Below are 22,869 nucleotides of genomic sequence, written 5' to 3' on the forward strand. Positions count from 1 at the left end.
TGTGTTTTAGAAAACGATTTAGTAATCAGGTTTTATGCCAAAACGTATGTATTTATAAACCAAATAAGGTTATTTGACTATAACAACGGTTGTCAGAAAAAACAGCTGAACAACGTCAATCAACCTTGTGTACGTAACAAATACTTGTCCAGGTTATCCTCTCTACATAAAATATAAGCATTTTTAGACCATGATAAATACATTCTAACTCTATATTAGATTTTGTTCTCAATAATTTAAATATTCTAAAACTAGAACAATATATTCTCTATAATCAAAAACGAAAGTAGCATGACGTCATTTGCTGTTTTTAAATCACATTTGGAATGATATCTCTAAAATACGCAAGAAAACAAAAAAAAGCCAAAATACACGGTGGATGCATTATAGTCACTATTAAAAAACAATTTTACAAGGGGATTTCTTTTCTTAAAGATGCTACGTCATCCCAGAATAGATTAAAGCTTGATAAGTATTTCTTTGGATTTAAACAAGATATATATATTTGTGCTGTTTATATCCCCCCTTTTTGATCAGCACATTATGATAGTGACTTATAAAATTTTGAAAATGAAATTAGTTAATTTTCTATTGAAGGACAAATTATTTTAATTGGGGATTTTAATTCTAGAACTGCAATGAAAGCAGATTACATAGCAAATGACTCAGATGAAATAAATAATTTTGATGGTATTGACCTTCTTCCAGAGAGCTATATAACTGATATTGAAATCAGAAGAGTAAACCAAAATAACACTTTGAATACATTGGGGAACAAATTACTTGAATTATGTTCGTCCTCAAGGCTACGTATACTCAATGGCCGTTTTTTGTGATATTTTACTTATATGTGTAATACTGGGTTCAGTACAGTTGATTATGCCATTGCAAGTGAGAGTCTCCTTCCTGAGGTAAAATACTTTAAAACAAATGACTTTACATATTTATCAGATCATGTTCAAATAAACTTATATATGAATTGTTCTATTATATCAGATACATGCATGAAGAAATATTTAGATGAAAAGAGATGGCATTTGATTAAATCATACAAACGGACAGAATTGTCATTTTCAAAATTAATTGATGTTCTATCAACAGAAAATGTTAAAAAGGAAATTTTAGATTTAGAGATGCAACATTTTGATAGCAATAAACTAGGAGTTGATGGTGCAACTTAAAAACTTACAAAAATTTTACAAACTATTACAGAAAATTCATGTAAAGGCATATATAAACCAACTAAAAAGAAAAAGAAAAAAAATTAAACAATTATGGTCAGATTATACAGTATATGAAACAAAAAGACAAATAAGCTATATAGGAAATACAATCAAGAATAACTTAAATAACAAAAGTTTAAAACCTAAATATTTTGAATTATGTAAAAAACTAAATGAAATGATTAAACAGAAAAAAATTGAATATCACCAAAAACTTTATAAATCACTTTCAGATAATTTTAAAAATAATCCAAAAGTATAATGGAATGTTCTAAAGGCAAGAGAAAGAAACCAAATATTGAAGAAGATATTCCTGAAATTTTAATGAATGAAAATAAAATCATAAAACATTTTCAGGATCAGGGTACATCAGCATCATATGATAAACCCTTTGTAAATAAACTGGAACGTGAATTAAACATTCTAGAGGATAATATTGAATTGAATATGGAAACTGATGCACCAATTACATTTGCTGAGGTAAAACTGGTCATTTCAAACCTTAAAGTAAACAAATCAGCAGGTCCGGATAGAATTATGAATGAAATACTCAAACATTCGCAACCTGTGATAATTAATTCTATTGTAAAAGTTTTTAATTTGATTTTAAAGACAGGTAATTATCCAGATTCATGGAAATTATCTTTCATGATACTTTACATAAAAAAGGTGACAAGTCAGACCTTAATAATTATAGAGGAATTTCTCTTATAAGTAATCTACCAAAAATGTTTAATGCCATATTGAATAATAGGCTAATCAAGATTGTTGACAAACATTTAAGTGATTGTCAGTTTGGTTTCAAAGAAAATCACAGAACAGCTGATAGCATCTTTTTATTGAAGTTCTTGATTAATAAATATTTACATAAAGAGAAAAAAAAAAGATTGATGCCTGCTTTATAGATATGAAAAAGGCTTTTGAGTTATAAAACAACAATACTTAAATACTAAATCATCTTTGAAATACAAAGATTATGTATCAGAATTTTTTAATATTGCTAGAGGGGTTAAACAAGGAGATACCCTGAGCCCCACTTTATTTAATGTCTTCATAAATGATATTGAAAAACATTTTGAGGGAAATGATTCAAGTCCCCTTAAGCTTATACATAGTAAGGTGGGATGCCACCTTTTTGCGGATGATCTTTTAATCCTGTCAGACTCGAAAGAGGGTCTTCAAAACAGTTTAAATAATGTTAAATTATATTGCAACAAATGGCAACTCTCTTTAAATACAAACAAAACGAAATTCATGATTTTCAGTCAGTCCAAACAAAATGGTGAAACATCACATATTTACTATGAGAATGAAGCCATAGAAAGCGTATCAGAATATTCATTTTTGGGAATGTTGATAAAATGTAATGGAAGTTTATCACAAAGTACTTTAGAGCTGACAAAAAAGGCAAAAAAAGTATTTTTTTGTAATAAAATCCTATACTAAATCATTGAATAATCTACCTATAAAAGTAGCAAATAATCTTATTGATTCTTTAGTAAAACCAATTATGACCTATAATTCAGAAGTAACATATTTGGATACATATATTTCTTTTCATAGAGCCAAACACAGAGCCTTATCTTCAGGAAAACAAATTAATCAACTTGATTTTACAGACAAAACCCCTATTGAAAATATGCATCTTAAATTTTGTAAATCTACTCTAGGAATAAGAAAAAATGCATCCAATTTAGGAGCAAGAGTTGAATAAGAAGATTGCCTATAGAATGTTTTATTAAAACACAAACCCTTTTATATTTAGCTAGACTATATAATAATAATATTAATCCATTGATAAAGGAAGCTTTTTCTCTAGCACAGTCTCTAGATTTGACTGGAACTTATTCATGGTATACATATGCAAAAAATATTGTTGAAGAGACTAATATTGACCTTAAAATTCTTTCTACTTGTAGGGATATAAAAGATGTAAATAAAGTAAAAAACGATATAAAGTTAAAAATGAAAAATAGATATGAAGATTTAATTGAAACTAAATTTGAAAGCATTGATGATAAAAGTAAATTTTATCTATATAAAAAACTGAAAAAAATTGCAAACTAGAATCTTATCTAAATATATCTAATTTTCAGATAAGGAGATTGATCAATAAATTTAGACTAAGTGATCACTCCCTCTTAATTGAAAAGGGGAGATATTTTAAAATCCCAAGAGAGAAACGACTTTGTCATAAATGTAAAATACCAGAGGATGAGAAACCTTTTTTACTCTATTGTGATTATAATAAAACACTAAGAAATGCCTTTTATGAACACATATGTACTGAAAATAATAACTTTAATAATTTAAATGAAGAAGAAAAAATTCATTATTTACTAAATCCATCAACGCCTTACAAACAAATAAGTTAGGATCCTTCTTGAAAAAGTCATTAGAACTGAGGGCATGGGACTCTTAACAGCTTGCTTGTTTTTATAAATTTTGATGCTGTTTTTTTATTGTGTATGTTTGATATGTATGTATATATGTTTATTGTGTTTATACATGTTGGTCACAAACTGTAAAGTTTATACGACAATAAAATATTTGATTTGATTTGATTTGATTTGATTTGATTTGATAACAATATATAATCAACATGAAAAATTGAAACATAATATAAAAAATTTTGTACAGCACAAACTTAATTACATAAAAGGGAACAGTGAAACTTAAAATTCGTTACAATATAACACAAAATAAGTAAACATTGAATTACAGAAATGCATTACAAATTCTGTCAAAAGGTCAAAACATCATGAAAGTACGATTTGAGAGACTCACAGTCACTGAAAGCTCAAAACAATTAACAATAAAAAATCACGCATCATGCATCAACGTTCACTCTAACGTGCCTTTTGAATTTTTTCCGACTGAAATTAGCCTCCGATGATTAAAAACGGGCACATCTAGCCGGTTTAAATCTTTATTAAAAACCACGTGGTTTAGGCAGTATGAATGTTTGTTTAAAATAGGATTTTCATTAAAATGGGACCATTAATGACTCCCGTTTTTTCCGTTCCACGCTTTAAAAGATTCAAGAGATACTCAATTGATCCATTTCGTGGTTTTTTAACATCTTATTCGAGAAAGTGTTTATCGTTTTAAAAGAAAAATTACAAAGCCACAAGATTATGCTTCAATAAAGCACATGTTGTTATATAAATAATCGATTTCATAAATCAATTTTTGAATCAAAATTGTTTATTAATGAGCTTACTTACCTTGTAATATGTAGCGTTTGTATGTTCAGTATCTGAGGTTCCCAAAAGATTTTTAATTTCTTCATGCTTAGCTTCATTGAAAGGTCGTCTATTTTCTCTGAACAGATAAAAAATCTTTGATAAAATGAATATTTACAATATACGAGCAAACGTTTCTTGACATTTTTGCATATTAAGAATACCACGAATAGAATAGGAAGATAAATGCGACAATTGGAATTTGAATTCGAAAAAAGTAATAAGCTATGATAAAATTTTACCGTTTAAATTGCTGTGAATTTTTTTGTAAGTGACAATTGAATGACTGTTGTGATATTACAGTGATATACATTTGATGTACTTAATGTTAGGGTGTTATGACAGTGTCTATATATCATATCAGAAGTCTATTACTAAGGGCCCTAGTAACGGATTTCTGATTATACATGCATATTTGTTAATTTCAAGAACATGATAAGTGTTTTATAATTATTTAAAATCATTTGAGGTGACTTATAGGTCCATTGGGCCGGGTGTATTCATATTTATCATATATTATATGTTTATAATCTGAACATATTTACACATGTCACTATACTAAATAATTTACTTACTTACTTTATATATATGTTAGACTCAGATCGACGTCCGGTCTCTAATCGACGCCACGTTCTTAAATCTGGACGTCTAATGTAACGTAATGAATCACAAAAACGACATCCGATCGATGAGGAGACTCTCATCGCGATGTCTAATTTCATGCAATTATTTTTTTTTTAAATTATGAAATAATTCTTTCACGCCATGCTTTATGCTCACCTTAACATTGGTAGGCACTTGATTGGTCAATATAGTTATAACGAGCGTAAACGAGGTGTAAATGTTGACAAATATAATGCCTACCCATGTTAAAATGAGCATAGAACATGGCATGATAGAACTATTTCGATTCTAATAGAAAGAAATAGAACTTTTGTACATCGAAGCGGACCTATAATAGGCGTTCGAAAGGCATCCATTTTGATTTGATGAAGCCAAAATATTATAGAAAATCAATTTCACATAAAAAAAATGAACAGAAACGTGTAAACTTTGTTTAAATTTATAATGATTTTAATTAATTTACTTGTTAGCAACACGAATACAAATGTCCATTTTGATTTCCGGCGTTGGTCAAAACACAACTGACGTTGCAATTTCAATTGTGATGTCAATCACGTGCAGCTCATGTTGTATTGGAATAAGAACATGGCTTTGTTTCCAAAGCGACAGAAGAATTATATTAGAATTGATCTTTGTTTATATTATCTGTCACGTTTTGTCAAAGACGAAGATAACCGAAAGACATCTAGAGGGCAGACTAGAGACTCAAACAATGGAAACAATTAAAACGTTCAGCCAATTGTTGAAAAGTATTATTTTTGGACTTATCTTTTTCAACAACTTTCTGATATTTAGGTTCAACCCACCCTTTAATAAAGTGTATGATTTCACTGCGACAAGTCCATAAAACGAACGTCGATTAGAGAAGCCAAAAAATGGACGTCGATATCAGAATAACAAAAAAAGACGTCGATTAGATGAGCATAAAATTGGCCGTCGATTTGGAATGTTATTTTATTGTGACGTCAGATTTGGACGTCGATTTGAGGAACGGACGTCGATTAAAGACCGGACGTCGATCAGAGTCTTACAAATATATATATTTATTTAGTGTGTATTAGATGGTTACACTTACTTAAAATAAAATAAATTATCTATTTATTTTATTGACTATTTTATCTTATTACAGAGTGTATTATTGACAAACACGTATGGAAATTTGTTAAATCTTGTATAACAATAAGAAAAAGACGGGATACAAATTTGAAAAACCACATATGCATTAAACGTTTTAAAGATTTATAGAAACTCAGTAGAATGGTGTTACAGATCAACTTTACCGACTGGTTGGATATTACCAGTCCATATAGAGGTAAGCACTTAAAACAAACTGGATTAACTGAAATGTGTTATTTTCAGCAATACATGTAACAATTCAATTTAAGGCCAAAGTTACTAAACATTCGTTTAGATTGATCGAGTAAATAACCAAAGCCTTGTTCGTAATTTTTAAGAACAATCATGGAAGTATCATATTGAATATTATATCAATATAATACTTCCATGCTTGAGGGAAATGATATATATATAAAATATTACATGAACATCAAAAGTTTTCATTTTCCTTAATTGGGTTTATTCTGTTTCAAAAATAGAAAATGCAAACTAAAATCAACAACAAAGAATAGTTTGTAGCCAATTGCCAATTTTTGTCGAGCCTGCGACTTTTGTCGCAAAAGCGAGACATAGCGATCCTACATTCCGTCGTCGTCGGCGGTGGCGTCCACAAATATTCACTCTGTGGTTAAAGTTTTTGAAATTTTAATAACTTTCTTAAACTATCTTGGATTTCTAACAAACTTGGACAGAAGCTTGTTTCTGATCATAAGATAGTATATAGAAGTAAATTTGTAAAAAAAATCCTGTTTATCCGTATTTTACTTATAAATGGACTTAGTTTTTCTGCCAGTTAATATTACATTCACTCTGTAGTTAAAGTTTTTAAAATTTTAATAACTTTCTTAAAATATCCTGGATTTGTACCAAACTTGAACAGAAGCTTGTTTATGGTCATAAGAAAGTATCCAGAAGTAAATTTTGTAAAAATAAAATCCTCTTTATCCGTATTTTTCTTATAAATGGACTTAGCTTTTCTGCCAGTTAACATTACATTCACTCTGTGGTTAAAAGTTTAAATTTTTTTTATAATTTTCTTAAACTATCCTGTATTTGCACCAAACTTGGCAGAAGCTTGTTTATGATCAAAAGCTAGTATCTAGAAGGAAATTTTGTAAAAATTTATTTCCGGTTTTTCCGTATATTACTTATAAATGGACTTAGTTTTTCTTCCAGTTAACATTACATACAGTCTGCAGTTAAATTTTTTAAAACATTTATTAGATTCATAAACCATCCTGGATTTTTACCAAACTTGGACAGAAGCTTCTTACAATCAAAAGATAGTATCTAGAGGAAAATTTTTAATAACTCTTTCCCCATTTTTGGTGAGCCTGCGACTTTTGTCTTCCAGACAATCTATAGATTTGATTGCATACTGTATTCATTTTTTACAAGCATAACTTTTTTCATACATTTCAAACGTTTTATTTCATTAACTGTAAATCTATTATGTGCATTCCCCTATCACACTCTAAACATAGACAACAGCAAAAGTAGGCGAGACACTGGGTTCCGCGGAACCCTTACGATTTTTTTCTTTTCTATACCGGGATGTTATTTTGCTTATATTCAATAGTATGTCTAGTCCGACGTTGAAGTCAGTTCGGAAACCTATAGATGGAATAAAGAATATCCCTTTTAGTCTTCGATACATAGTTCTCTCATTTGCAATATTTCTTTTTTTTTATAATTAGATCTACCTTTGGCTTTTGTGGAATTTGTATCACTCAATTAGATGCTTATAGTTCTGTTGACTGTTGTTAATGTTTCGTCTTAATAGTGTTAACCATGTATTCTTTTTTCAGAACAGATGCTTACCTATCAGGTATAGATGTTTCTACTTTTGCTTCATTTACAAGAAACTTAACGGCCTCCAATTGATTTTCAGCAGCGGCTAAATGTAAAGCTGTTCTTCCGTCATAGTCTCTTAAATTCATATTAACTTTCTTGTTATGCAATCTGTAATAAGAAAAGGGTAAACTGAAATATGCTGCTCCTTAGAAAGCCCATATGAAAAGGACATCTTAATGTAAAAATACAGTTTCAGTAAATGATAGATGTCAATTTCTACTAAATCGTCCTCTCGTAATTATCTTTACATTCGATATCGGGGATTAAATTCGTGATAACAAATCTAAGTAGTTATCTCAGATTTTTGTCATTCATGATTACAAGTTAAATCTTTTATCACTGATTTTTATAACTCGTGATCACGAATTACACAATTTATGTTAAGAATTTTATTCCGTGATCATGAATTTTTAAATTCGTGATTTCGAATTCGAATTATATTTTTTGGAGGAGGCCCAAAATTGGTTTCCATTAAAACCTCCATACAACTGTTCATGCGCCAATTTCAAGGCTATATGCCTTTGTCAGTCTAATTTTTCTAGGTTTAATATTTAATAAAATATATATAAACTGAAGCCAAATACCTTTTAAGTACTTCAATTTTCCCGTTAGCACCAGCATCAAGTAGTTCATAAGTTCTATATTCGTCATTTTCAGTATCTACTAATATCTATACAGATAAGGATAGAAGATTCAAAAAAGAAAGAAACAATATGTGTTTACTTAGAGATGTCTGCATTTGTTTTACGATTTAAAAAATTGAAATTGTTTTCCTCTGTCAAGTCATTCTGTAATAATCTAGTGATGAGACGTAGTGCCTGCAACGCTTTGAAATAGTAATATGAACTATGAACACTTTTGGAAGCTGATATATTGATACATGTTGCAAATACTGAATGCTAGTATGAAATGAAACTCTTGGTAAGCTGCTTTTTGCATCGTTATATCTCTGACAACGTTTATTTTGTTTTTATGTGATTAGTGTTCTCGATATCATCCATTTGCAGCCTTGAAAACAAGGATCTAAATTTAGCTTTTTAAAAATTTTAGATTATCGAAAAAATGTCTTACATAAAAAGGACACGTGATAAATTTATTGCGTCCAAGCAATGATTAACTGACTTATTCCTGTTGTACACTGCCATCGTTTAACTGCTATCTTTTTGGCTCAACAAAAGTGTAGACTTGTGTGCACTTTAAACATGCGCCATACGCAATAAAATCAGTAGAACACATTTATATGTATATGTAATAGTGTTAAACTGTTTTTTAATGACATTTCAGTAATAAAATTCAATCATAAAAGTATATTTTCTTACTATACAATGCTTCAAAAAAACTTTGTAAACTTCTTCATATCCAGGTTCTTGTGCAATTGATAATGGGGTATTGTTCCATCTGAAATAAGAAAGTTAAAAAAATAATGATTGTTATAACTTTCATAAATGCTTTGAGCAACACAAAGTTACTAGTCTACCAATAAATAGGGAATTGCTTATTTGTCAGGAGCATCTGAGTGAACCCCAAGTTAAGGTCGGTTGGGTTACAATAACGTGATTTCTAGTGTGAAATTGTGCTGACTGTTGTACGTCTCGAAGTCCTTTTGGTTTAGTAATATTGCTTTCTATCCTTTCTCCACTTAAACATTCAATTGCCCACTGCTATAATCTTATAGTTATTACAATTTTCATACAAGTAGGAGGTTAAGCTAGCTATAAAACCCGGTTTAACCCATTATTTTCATCGGAATATGCCTGTACCAAGTCAGGAGTTTGGCACTTGTTTTTCACTTGTTCCGTTAATTGATAGCGTTGATTTTGTCAGTTTGTCTGGACTTGCCCTTTTTGAATTTGCTTTGGAGTTCGGTAATTTCATTATAATTCTTATTCTTTAATATCACCGTTTTAAGATCATGTGTTCCATTTCATGAATAATTGTCAATAATTTGGCACTGCCACAGTTTAGATTAACTTGACATTTAAAAAATTGCCTCTGAAGGAAGGGAATCTTGATTATAGCTAAAATGTTTGTTCTTTTTCTTTTGAAAGCGTAAATACTGTTACGAGGTTTCGGCTTTCATCCTATCGTGGTCATATGTTGCTATAGGTCAGAAGTAAGTTTTTTCAACAATTAAAAAAAAATACATTCTTATGAATACACAAAAAACCTTCAAATTTTTATTATCTTACACTTTAAGTTTGTGTTTTTTGTTAGAGTCAACGCTCTTTATTGTTTCATGGCGATATTTTTTTTTGTAAAGTAAGCCGGAGTGACCGGAATGAACCATACACTGATTGATAAGTCTGGTACAGCATGATTATATAGGTAGTTGTCTTTGGTGTAATAAGTAGCTTTTTTTCAGTAACTGCGAGTACTCTTTGATCGGTACGTCATATCTTTTGTCTTTTTGTCAGTTGTTTTTTGTACTTTATGCCGATCTTATTAGTCAAGCACTTTCTTACTTGTTTTTACAGCTGTGCTGCTACACTACTGTCCCATGTTAGATATAGGATTGAGGGCTCGCGTACATGGTTAACCACGTCACATTCTTTATAAACCTGTCTCAGCCAGGAGCGTGAAATACTGTGGTTGCCGTTGGTTGTTTTCTGGTTTTCTCGTTTAGATTGATTTTCGTTTTGTCATTCCGGAGTTTCATAGCTTACTATAATATAGTATGGGATTTGCAATTGTTTGAAGCCGTATGGTAACCTATAGTTTATTACATCCATGGCCTTTGTTCCTCTCGTGACTAGTTCTCTCATTGGCAATTATACCATTTCTTTTCATTTTCATAGTGATCATTGTAGACGAATTACTTAGACTTTGCTCCCAACTGTTTTGGGATCTAGTTTCAATAATATACCTGTCTTTCATATTACGTGCTACATTTTGAAGATTGCACTCGCCCAAAAGAAAATCAACAATATGTTCCTGGTTGTCACTGACAGCGATATGCAAAGCTGTTCTGTTATCATAATCACAAAGGTCCATGTCATAATTTGCTTCTTTAAAACTACAAAATGATGTGAAAAGATACATAAAGAGTTGAAAACATTATGTCCTATAAGAGTCATACGAGAAAAAATATTTCCTTCTTAAAATTACAAATCAAATTTTAAATGCATCAAACCATACACACAGAATGTAAACCGGTCATGTTGATAGTCAACATATATTTTTATGAACATGCATGCAAATAACCAACCATTTGAACGGGCGATTATGTCAATATTGTTGTGGTCAATCTTAATTTGTATCACATCTCTGATTGCTATTAATGTAAATGCTAGAGTCGTCCCTATACTTATTTTTTTTCTACTGCCTGAATACTTGTTGTTGTTGCAGGACTAGTTGATGTTCTCGCATGAAAAAGTTCATCGGAAGATACCAAGACCTTATTGATAAATATTCCGTATCAACTTCACAAATTATACACGATGGTCTTGAAGTATAGATATTGTTTATCATCTTAATAACGTGTTATATCATTCTTTTATTTGTCTTTGTAAATCATAACTTTTACTCTTTAGTGTATTTTGTTAATATCCATTTGACATGGCTCGGTCCTTATACATCCCGTCATTGTGTTATTATGCTATGGTAATATTTTGTATTCTTGTCTTTCGTTTCGCTAATGTACTTTGTCTATATGCATTTTTGTTTTTCTTTGTTGACATATATGTTTGTTATGCCCCCGCGACAAAATGTCGAGGGGCACATTAATTTACCCCTGTCTGTCCCTTCGTCCGTTCGTCCGTCCGTCCGTCCATCCGTCCGGATTAGGATACATTGTTTGTCCGGCTATCTCCTCCTACAGTTTTGGAGGTACAACTTTAATATTTTGTAGGATGTTCATACACATAATGGTGTGCAAGGCCACAGGATTTTGATTTTTTCAAATATTCTGAAAATGAGAAGTAGTTGTACTAGCTGCATAAAGAGATCATGGTTTGTCAGGCTATCTCCTCCTACAGTTTTGGAGGTACAGCTTTAATTTTGTAGGATGTTCATACACATGATGGAGATCTGCATGGCCACAGGATTTTGATTTCTTTTAAATATTCTGAAAATGGCAGGTAGTTAGACTTAGTCATTTTTTTGGTACAAGCTGCATAAAGAGATCATGGTTTGTCCGGCTATCGCCTGCTACAGTTTTGGAGATACAGCTTTAATATTTTGTAGGATGTTCAAACACATAATGGAGCTGTGCATGGCCACATGATTTTGATTTATTCTAATATTCTGAAAATGACAAGTAGTTGGACTTAGTCATTTTTTGGTAAGGCGGGGGCATCATTTGTGTCTTATAGACAGCGTATCAATTTCAAGTTGTATGCCAACATCACTGTTTGTCAAATCTAAAATATGTGGAACTATACTCATGCATATGGCAGAGCAGAAAAAAGTGTGCGGGGGGGGGGGGGGGGGCATTGTCCTTATCTAGTTTTTATAGTGATTAAGATTATAACACAATGTTAAATGCTTAACCCCTATTTTTTTATGTCTGTTTGTTTTGTTCACACATCGTTGTCAATATAATGGAATTTTATGCAACTGGCATACAAGTGAGAGGTTTAGCAAGCTATAAAACCAGGTTTAATACACCATTTTCTACATAAGAAAATGCCTGTACCAAGTCAGGAATATGACAGTTGATATCCATTCATTTGATGCGTATGAGCTTTTGATTTTGCCATTTGCTTAATTAGGGACTTTACGTTTAGAATTTTCCTCGGAGTTCGGTATTTTTGTTATTTTACTTTTTTCATGAGAACCCGACAACTTAGCTGTTTCTGCTTCGATTTTAATTGATGCCACTGCCAGACTATCACAAGCCTGCTAATCAGTACTTGTGAAATTTTATGAATGTTATTTGAGTTAACGAATAAATGAGCGTTATACGAAAAGCTGTTTGGAGTACGATACTCTTTTCAATGTCCATTTCTAAAATAGATTATATTTACAATCGTATTTTGGATCTGTTTTGCAAATATCAAGACAAAAATACAAATTTAATACCTGAATACCCGCAATCACCGAATTTCCGACCTGTGGCCAAGAATATAAATGAGATGGAAAAACGAATCATTCATTTACTTTCTCTGGTCATTTACGTAGGTAATATCCTTCATTCTAGAGCAGTCCAAGACGTCTACTTATTTTAAATATCGGTATGTTTAAATCTATGCTTTTCAACTGCAAACACTTCGAGGTGTTTGCCAATCTTTTTCTTTCAGTACCTGGGATCTCCAGTCCGCTGTTCGTAACCTCAGAAATGTTCACGTAATAAGCTTCCCGTTTGTCTTATATGCCATTTATGCAGTTGTTGCAGAAAACAAAACATTTAGTTTTTTTTAAATCACATCTCATGTTCCGGTTCGTTGTGATTCTGATAACGCTTTACAATACCAATAGCGTCATGGAAAAGAAGTTAATGAGCTATGTTGTCATTGATGCTGCTACTTCAAGAATTAGACTGATGGTGAGTTCTGTCAAATAACTTTTGAAGAACCGCTAGTATTTAACTGTTGAAAAATCTTTTTTACATTGTTTGATCAATTCAAAAAGTATGTACTAATGAAGGTATTTGTTGTTTACCTTATATAACGGTATTTTGAGAAAAAATGTATATGTTATGATTGGAATATTTTTTGAAAATTTACTGGAATACATATTTAATTCATTATGCTATGCTGTAGTGCAGTTTTTTAGTGTCATTCGTATTCTGGCTACCAAATTAATATGTCGACATAGTTTAGTTGCCATATCGTATAACATTAGGTATCACTTTGCACAGGTTAGCACCTTAAAGCACAAAATAAGACCTACAGACAGTGGGAGCTACTTATGTATCTACATTGCCATTTTAACAGTCTTTCTACTAACATCCAGAACAAAATTTTCTGTGCAGTATTTGTGTTACTGTAAAGGGAAAAGTTCATAAGAATGCATTTGCTCGAATATAGAATCTCATATCCACCATGATTTCACTTCCAGGAATTTTCATGGTATTTAATTAGTAAGGATTCGTTTGGTTTTTCAGACAGAGTATATATATAATCAACAATATAGTCATTGTCATTATCAAACACGTAGACCCTTCACTGAACATAAGGACCATAAATCTCAACTGTTGGTTTTCGAAAGATTTATTCTAATGCGACGATTTAGAGCTTGCCAGCTTGTCATATTGTATAGTCGCCTGTCTATTATGAACACTGATTATCTGTTGGTTCATTTTGTCGTTAGGTTGCTGTTCCATTCATCTATAATGCACATTTGTAAATGACTCTGATCTAGCCATGGACTGTTAAGTATGTTTGCACAAGAAATACTAGTATTCCATTTGTTAGTTTTAATGCCTTTGTTCCATAAAAGCTATTTCATTTTTATTTTTATACTATAATGTGAAAAACTTACGATTTCATGCGTTGAATATTTCCCCTAGATGCACAATTCAACAAACGAACAATTTGTGTTTGTTTATCTGGTGGTGCTTCCTATTTATGGAAAAGATAAGATAAGCATGCATTTAATGTATTTGCGGATCAGAAATGATAAGTTTATAGCAAAAGAGATATTCTTTTCTAACATTTTAATATCCATCAAATGTATATTCAAAATATAAACCATTTGTAGTTTATTTGAATAATTCATAAAAAAATGTTACATATAATAGACCGTATGGTTTCATAATGACAGTAACCGTAAGGACAGTTGCTGTTTGCGATATTGTTAAAATTCACTCACTTTATCGATATCTATTTAACGAAACATAACTTTGAAAATTATAATGCTACTGATGAATTATGATAATCCGGCCTTTTGTAGTTTACGATACACCTTCTGACAAATGTGTCGCAAATCTTTCAAGAATTGTTTTACCTACTGTCTAAATCGATAATTAAAGACAGAAATGACCAGCTTTTACACAATAAGTATATGTGATTAAAAAAAATAATTTAAAAATCATTTAACTTGAACTTTCATAAAGAAATTTTTTAAAATTTAAAAAAAAACATACCATTTTTTGTGTTGTGATTCATACAGATAAAATTCACCTCAATTATATACAATCGATAATCGTGTTTCAATGTTATAATCATATTTGCTGGTGAACTAAGGATAGTAAAACATGTATTTATAAACAGTGTTAATTAATGTAAGTGATAGAAAATCAAAAATAAAATTATGTGTACATATAAGAATATAAATTATATAAGGGAAGTGAACAGAAAGGGACAGTGGAATAACAACAGAATACATGTACAACTCACGAAATCACCAAAACGAACTACATGTCTATGGGTAAATTGAAATGACTACAGTTAAATTGGTAAATGAATATAAGGTAAGTAAAGGGGAAGAAAAAAGGAAAACAAATGCACACAGTAGGTTTATCAGCACTGTCGCATAGAATTTAAAGTAAACGGAAAACGCTCCTTCCCTAATGAAAAAGAAAACAAATATCTTATCGATGCATTGTTTTCACTCCTTCATGTACTAGTCAGAAGACAAATATGTTTCAAGTATACAAGAGAAATGATATTCTAACGAAATTTGAAAGATTTCTAGAGAATCTCAGACAGGGAACTACCCTTTGGTAAGACATTTTCGTGTGCTTACCTAATGTAGTCAAAAAGGTGAAAAAGAAAGAAAAAATACCGATAGTTTATAGTAACAATTACTGTTGATATTTTAAAAGGCAGACACAGATGATGTATCGGGAGGAGTAACTTCATTGCACATTGGTTATTATGAAACGAAATTCGCGGCTTCAAAACCAATTGGTATTGTTACAAGATAAACATACTTTCATTTAAAGTTTAAACAGGTAATACAAAAAATAATAATAAGGACCACCGAATAACAGAGAGAGAATAACGTAATTTGAATTTTATAGATTTGTCGGTTTTTTTTAATCCTTGGACGAGTAATCAAATTATACAAAATCGAAGTAGAGTATCTCAAGATTATTTTAGAAGATTTAATCAAAAAATAATCAGGAAATTGCAAGTCTTAGGGGTAGAAATATATCATATGTATATTCGTAGTTATTCTAACAACAAAGAAAATGCAGAGTTACACGATGGGGTTTCGTAAGATTTGTCAGATAAAAAAAAAAATAAACAGCTGCGCCATGAGCGCATGATACGCCCGTCGTCTTGTGGGTGAATTTTTATGCGTTAATCATAAATAGTTTCTGACGTACGGCGCGATATGCGAAAACCCCCCTTTTCTTAAAATCGGTGAACATGAATTTGCCAGCTAATGCTCCTTTAAGGCAAATACAGAAAGACTGGACGAAGAAAGCGCCCTCATACAAAAATGTATTCACTCGATTTTTTAAATTTAGGTTCAGACCTCGGCCAGTCTCTTAAAAAAACAGAGTAGCTGAATTATTTTCGAGATATTGTATGGAAACTATGGACATGATTTACGTGAACTATCACCTCTGTTAAAGAATTTTTACAAGGTACAAAGAATAATTTGTTATCATTGATCAATAAATAACCAGTGTTGCAATTAATGCATTAATGACGCATGTTAAAACGTTTAAACCCGCTGGATTTGCTTGCACTTGTCCTAAGTCAGGAACCTGTTGTTCAGTGTTTTGTCGATGTAGTTCATAAGTGTTTCTCGTTTCTCGTTGTTTTATATAAATTAGACCGCTGAGTTTCCTGTTTGAATTGTCATTTTGGGGCTCTTTATAGCTTGCTGTGTGATGTGAGCCAAGGCTCCGTGTTGAAGGCCGTACTTTGACCTATGATTGTTTACTTTTTACACATTGTGACTTGGATGAAGAGTTGTCTCATTGGCACTCACGATACATTTTTCTTAGTTCTAATTACTGTCTGTGACGTTGTTACATAAACATCAAGTACAAGAAAGACTAAGAATTTACAAAAAGCAGTCAAACTAATTGTGCGAACCACCTTTACAAAAACCAGCTTGACACTTGCAAGAAGATTGTTAAAACTATATTAGTAAGTGTAAAAATAAGTTAGTGATTCCACTTCAATCTTCTCCTTTTACCTTAGTTTTGTTTTGCAACTGCTAAAATAGAATAGGCACTGTAAACTTTGTCTTTATGGTTGGGTTAGTTTTTAAAGTCTTTTTAAAAAATACTATTTAGACAAAGACAAAGGTCTTGTTATTAGACGAGTGCATTAACCATAAAATTTCTTTTTTACTGCACACACCTAACATACGGCTGAATCATATTCCATTCGAAAGCACATCAACTGTACTACAATGTATCTTTTTTGCCCGGTCGTCAAATATTCGCATGGTGCAGTTTCCGTCAAATCTCGATGAAAGGTCAAGGGCAGATAATTTCTAATTTTACAAGATGACAGCATTTTTGCATATTGTGTCTTCTGAATAATAACATTGTGTATGGAAGCACAAAAATCTTTTAATAGTTACTTATCAAAAACACTTTGGATCATTAATGTCGGATTTTTAATAAATAGCGCCGTTTTCCAGAAATTCCAGTGAAAATGATAAGAATGCCTGAAAACCATTTTTTTTTGTCTGTGATTCAATTGTTATTCACCATAAAACCAAAAAATATAATTTATTTAGTGCTTAGGATGTTTTTGACATCATCAAAATACTGCAATGACGCTTCTTGTTAATTAAACAGCCAATTATAACAACCCATGCAGTTGCCAAAGATACCGCCATCTGCAAAAAGACATTCTTTTTAGCTGTTCTATGTTAAAACCAATTGTACGTTGTCAATTTTTGGTTGAAAAAACACAAATCTTCAAAGTGCATCAAGGTTCAAGGATATACTACACAGAAAATTCATGCTTTTAGGGGACATTTTGGGAGCGAAACTGATATTTCAATATTTATATGTTTTCTTGGTTGCTTATACTGAATCGTGCATTGACTAAGGAAGTGAAAGCTATTAAAAGCTAACCACTGCAAATGTTCTTCATACCTGGCCGAAGTATTGAATCCTATCAAACTACGTAATTTCTTGTAAATAAGTTGAGACATGTTGCAATTATATTTACTTACATTATTTTTTTAGATTTGTAAATTCTAGCAATTCGCAATAACAATAATTGCACTTCCAGAATAGTTAACATATGATAACATTGTAATATAAAGATGATTGATTGATTGTTGGTGTTTAACGACACTATTGGCTACTAAAGTATTTTGTGGCGATCAGTTTCGGCACGTTTTATTGGTGAAGGCACAAGGAGTGCCCAAGGAACCACCAACATTCGGCAGGAAAACTTGCAATCCCCGTCAACAATACATTAGTTATATTTATTCGTATCAAAGACGAAATTACTGTATAGGTGTTAAAACAAAAAATCTACCAATCAGCATCAACTGCTTTGTTTTGTAAAAACAGTCAACCTCTTACCAAAACAAAGCAGTTTTGGTATTAATGTTTACTACAGCTACATGTTACAAAGTTATTTGCTTAATATAAACTGGAATATAAATGCATTTGAACCACTTTCATCTCAATGTTAATTGGGCATGGTTTTACATTAAAATTTCAATGTAAATGTGCCACATAATATTTGCATTTAAGGCATTCAGAAAAACAGAGCACTATTTTAGTAGATCATCTGTCAAGCATTTATTGAACATTGGCATTTTAAAGATAGTACATGTACATTAAGAATATGTATTGTTAAAATGAGTTATTTTATTCTAAAATATTTATACAATTGTGAGAAATGAAAATTGTGGTTAAATTTATCCAGTTTTGTAATTGGTTTTATGTCATCTAAACTCAAATTATTTTTGTGGATATTTATTTTGCACTAAGCCCTCTCTTGTTGATCTGACAGTGACTTTTGGTGATTTTATCACTTTATTTTCATATTTGTTTCGCGTTTGGGTTTCGAATGGTGCGAAGATCTCACAACAATAATACATGATATTAGTTGACATGAAATAAAACGTACAAAATGGTATGTATAAGTGTAAAAAACATGGGTTAAAACAATCTGATTAAAATTCAGATCTATCACGACTCGCCTGCTCACGATATCGTATGAGGATAAATAAATCAGAGATCTATATTTAAATTAGATTGGATTAAACTTTATGAGATAGCTTAAAAGCAGGCTTGTTATGATAAATTGAAGTGTCTACTATTTTTAATTCTATTTGAATATGTGTATTATGAAAAAAATCCCTTCATGTACAACCTCCACGTGTGCACTTTTACACTTTGAACTTCACTAAAATCTACGAAGCAATGTAGGAGGAATATTGCTAATTACAAAGTTTTTAAGAATAACAAATGGAAATATTAAACGGAAAGAACAAAACAAAAAAAAGGACGTAGGGACAAGATGATTCTTACATTTCCGCCATATTATATAAAGAGAGAGAGAGAGAGAGAGGGAGAGAGAGAGAGAGAGAGAGAGAAATGTGCGAACACTACCTAAACCCTGTGGTGATCGCAGTTGCTCAGGAATGGTCTTCAATCTTCCACTATGTATTAATTTTCAGTCATATTCGATAAACGACTAAAGTATATAACAATGGGCTAACAATAAAAGGAATTCGCCGGATTTGTTCCTGAAAATCGCATGGTACAAAAAGTTTTCATTAGAATATTAAACGAGAATTAACTTCGTAACATGTCTTTCGACATCGGAAAACTATTTTTTTTTACTAAATATACCTTGTTTATTCCTTAAAGTTCTTCCATTATCATTTTTTTTCAAATATGGTTAATCATTTTCTGCCGATATTGACAATATTATTTAGCCGAAAAAAGCAAAATGATTCCTATTTGCAGATGTTGTTTCTTTATTGGGCAACTGCAAAAGCTTCATTAGAAGGCTGCATCCTGACCTATATCGTATTAATTGCAGTTTAAAATGATGAAAACATTCCCTTGGCCTATAAACGATAAATCTATTCTATTTTTGATATATAAATGTTTAAACCTCAGGAATTATTTAGCTTTTATTGCAATTTTATCATTTTGGAAGTTTTTTTCAAGAAATACAATTTTCTGTAAATATTGCGCAATCAGCATTTTAGTTTGCATTTGATTTTGACCTTGATTTAACGAAAATTGCACCGTACGAATTGTTGACGACCGGGCAAAACATTAAGTACATTTAATAAGCTTTCGAATGATATATAATATAACCGTATGTTAGATGGGTGCATCAAAGTCGTTAACTAAGCGTCTTTATGAAAACTGTCACTCGCCTATATATAAAACTATTTTTTTCAATGTTGCTCTGAATATTTTTGCGATTATTAAATCGAATGCAAAGACAGTATATAAGACATATGATAAAACAATATTTACACTTGAAGCGATATTACTTATCTATGGATAAATAGTAATCAAATAAATTATTTACTGGAAATTGTATAGATTGGCAGATTATCTTTAGTAATTTGTTGGACGGTAAAAATGTATTGTCAGCAATCGAGTATTACCTCTGACATGCTTGCAGCTTCCAGTAGTCTATCCATGTAGTCACGTAGTTTCTCCCTTATGCGCCGATTAACTTTATTCCCGTTATCGGGTACATAATCAACAGGTCGTTTCTGCCTGTAAAATGACATCAATTAACAATATTGCATAGCAAAGATTAAATCTGACGTAGTAACCATATGACAATGTATTTAATTAAAATAAAAGAAAATTGAAACAAATTTTGACAAAACAAAACTTAATTTATTATGCTATTTTAGATTTAAATGATTAACTTAAAAACAGTGTTATTGGGTGTAAAACCGTTGACAGAAGCACATTTTGTTGGAAGCGATTCATACTAAATATGTGCGCACGATTATCAATTTTACACCCTTTAAAATTACAGTAAGAAGTATTGAACTCTTTTAATTAGATTTTCTGCTGTCACCATGACATTACACGTTTAGTTTTTCGTTTGTTTCTATTTGCATTGATTTTATCAAGGGGAGAACGTGAAGTCAAAAATATTATTTTTAGAACACAGTGCGAAGTTTGCATGCCAATTAGAATTACAGACTCTAATGAAACATTTATGAAATGTAATTATCATAAAATATAATCATTTATTTATACGTGACATCATTACATCTTATTTTGTCTCAATGTGCTTTTAAATAAACTTTTAACTGCGATTCATTTTAGGTGATGTATCTGGAAAACGGAGGATGTGATGCTTCCAGAGGAGTGCATTCGTTTTGTCCGGTAGTTGAATCGAGGGATAAATCAGCTGATAATTTCTATATCAATTCTATTTCTATAAAAATTCTGTAATAGTCAGTTAGCTCTATCAAATAAATATATGTATGTGCTTTATGCGGAATAAGTTTGAAAGATTTGCAATGATTTTTTTTTTGAAAAGGTTATGTTACAATTGTTGTTACTCAGTACACAAAGTAACTGCACATGTTTTAAGTTATCGAAAATTTGAGAAGTAACCAAACTAGAGCACGTGTTTTAGTAAGAAATTTAATTTCATCTCGTCTGATTTTGAACAGTCCGTGCAACTAGGAATTGATTCACATGCTAAAAATCCCGATGTTGATATTTCGTATTCTGATTTGCTTTATTTGTGGAAAATCTATTACAGCAACAAATTTTCGTGGATTGAGATGAATGTGGCGGACACAATACATGACTTGGTCCGTCAAGACAAGAAGACAGAACATACTTTTCTATACAAGGAAACTTATGTAGTTTAAACTAAGCACATATATTTTTGACAATATAAATGTCGCCTTAGTCTCTAATTATCATAAGAGATAGTCCAATGCCATCTCCTTGTTGGAAAGGTCGGAGACGTTTCCGAAGAAGAGAAACACACTTCAACTCATAACGGACAAATCGGAGAAAGGGTGGAAACCTGTTGACATCTGTCTATCAGACGAGGAAGTTAGCAATTCGGAAGACAAAAAGAACATTTGAGCCATTAAGAAAACAAAGCAAGTTAGGTTTGCATGGACAAATGGGCAAAACAGTGCACTGATGAAGAGAACAGCGACTTTAAAGCTTACAGAGGAACTTCACTATAAAATGAATTCGGAAATATTATAGGTATAAAAGTTTCACCATTTTCATTCTTATTCTGAATATGAATCTGGTTTATCTTTGATCAAATAAATGTACATACTAGATTGAAACATTCTATTTGTTTTTGGAACACGATCAATACTTTAGATTTTATTCTAGATGTTGATAATGTTGGTTCTAAGATTCTTTTTATAAATTAATGAATAACAAAATAATAAATCAGCATTAGAGAATTTTAAATTTAAGACATGTGAACAAGCAGGTGTGTTACAGTGAGGGTATAAAGATCACGATAAAGCAGATGATTGGGATGTTTCGTCTGAGTTTGTCAACTTCCAGATATATCCTGGGGTCCTCATTCAGTAGATAGATTTGCCAAAATAAGCAACACGAAGCTTAACTGATTTAATTTTTCATATTTTAGAATACAAGAACTAGTACTACTTCGGCTTTAACTTGTAATTGGAACGGGAGTAATAGTTGGTTGGACCGCTTTTAAATCTTGCTCGAAAAGGCAGCAATCATTTGTAACATACAAGGCAGAATGGAAAAAGTTTTTCCGAAATCGCTACTTTCTTTGTTTTGGTCGCTTTTATTTGAGAGACATTAAGAATGTGTTCAGTTCGTGTAAGAAGTACTAGAATTTCATGAAGTTGATATAATTTTAGCTACAGGCAATAATAAAAAAATGATGTTTTCGAATGGGAAATTTAAGGGAAAGCTTTTAGCTGTCCGTTTAGATGTTTAAGGCACAATTTGATATGTTTTTGTTATAATTTACAGATTGTATATC

At 31.1% G+C, this 22,869-nt stretch overlaps 1 protein-coding gene across 6 annotated transcripts in view; it reads right to left on the reverse strand.

The window, feature by feature from the left end:
• The window catches only part of LOC127738039 (serine/threonine-protein phosphatase 6 regulatory ankyrin repeat subunit B-like), an 88,359-nt gene that overhangs the window by 17,366 nt on the left and 48,124 nt on the right, over window positions 1–22,869 (reverse strand). For 4 of the 6 annotated variants that reach the window (XM_052249101.1, XM_052249104.1, XM_052249100.1 and 1 more), the window contains 8 exons: window positions 20,510–20,624; window positions 17,099–17,119; window positions 14,483–14,562; window positions 10,926–11,075; window positions 9,382–9,460; window positions 8,647–8,732; window positions 8,030–8,170; window positions 4,451–4,547 (listed from right to left, as the gene is read on the reverse strand). In XM_052249101.1, coding sequence (XP_052105061.1) covers window positions 4,451–4,547; window positions 8,030–8,170; window positions 8,647–8,732; window positions 9,382–9,460; window positions 10,926–11,075; window positions 14,483–14,562; window positions 17,099–17,119; window positions 20,510–20,624 — 769 coding nt within the window. The remainder of the gene's footprint in view (window positions 1–4,450; window positions 4,548–8,029; window positions 8,171–8,646; window positions 8,733–9,381; window positions 9,461–10,925; window positions 11,076–14,482; window positions 14,563–17,098; window positions 17,120–20,509; window positions 20,625–22,869) is intronic. The other 2 variants (XM_052249102.1, XM_052249103.1) reach the window with 2 other exon arrangements.

This window comes from Mytilus californianus, unplaced genomic scaffold, assembly GCF_021869535.1.
Source record: "Mytilus californianus isolate M0D057914Y unplaced genomic scaffold, xbMytCali1.0.p SCAF_4, whole genome shotgun sequence".
Lineage (NCBI taxonomy): Eukaryota > Metazoa > Mollusca > Bivalvia > Mytilida > Mytilidae > Mytilus > Mytilus californianus.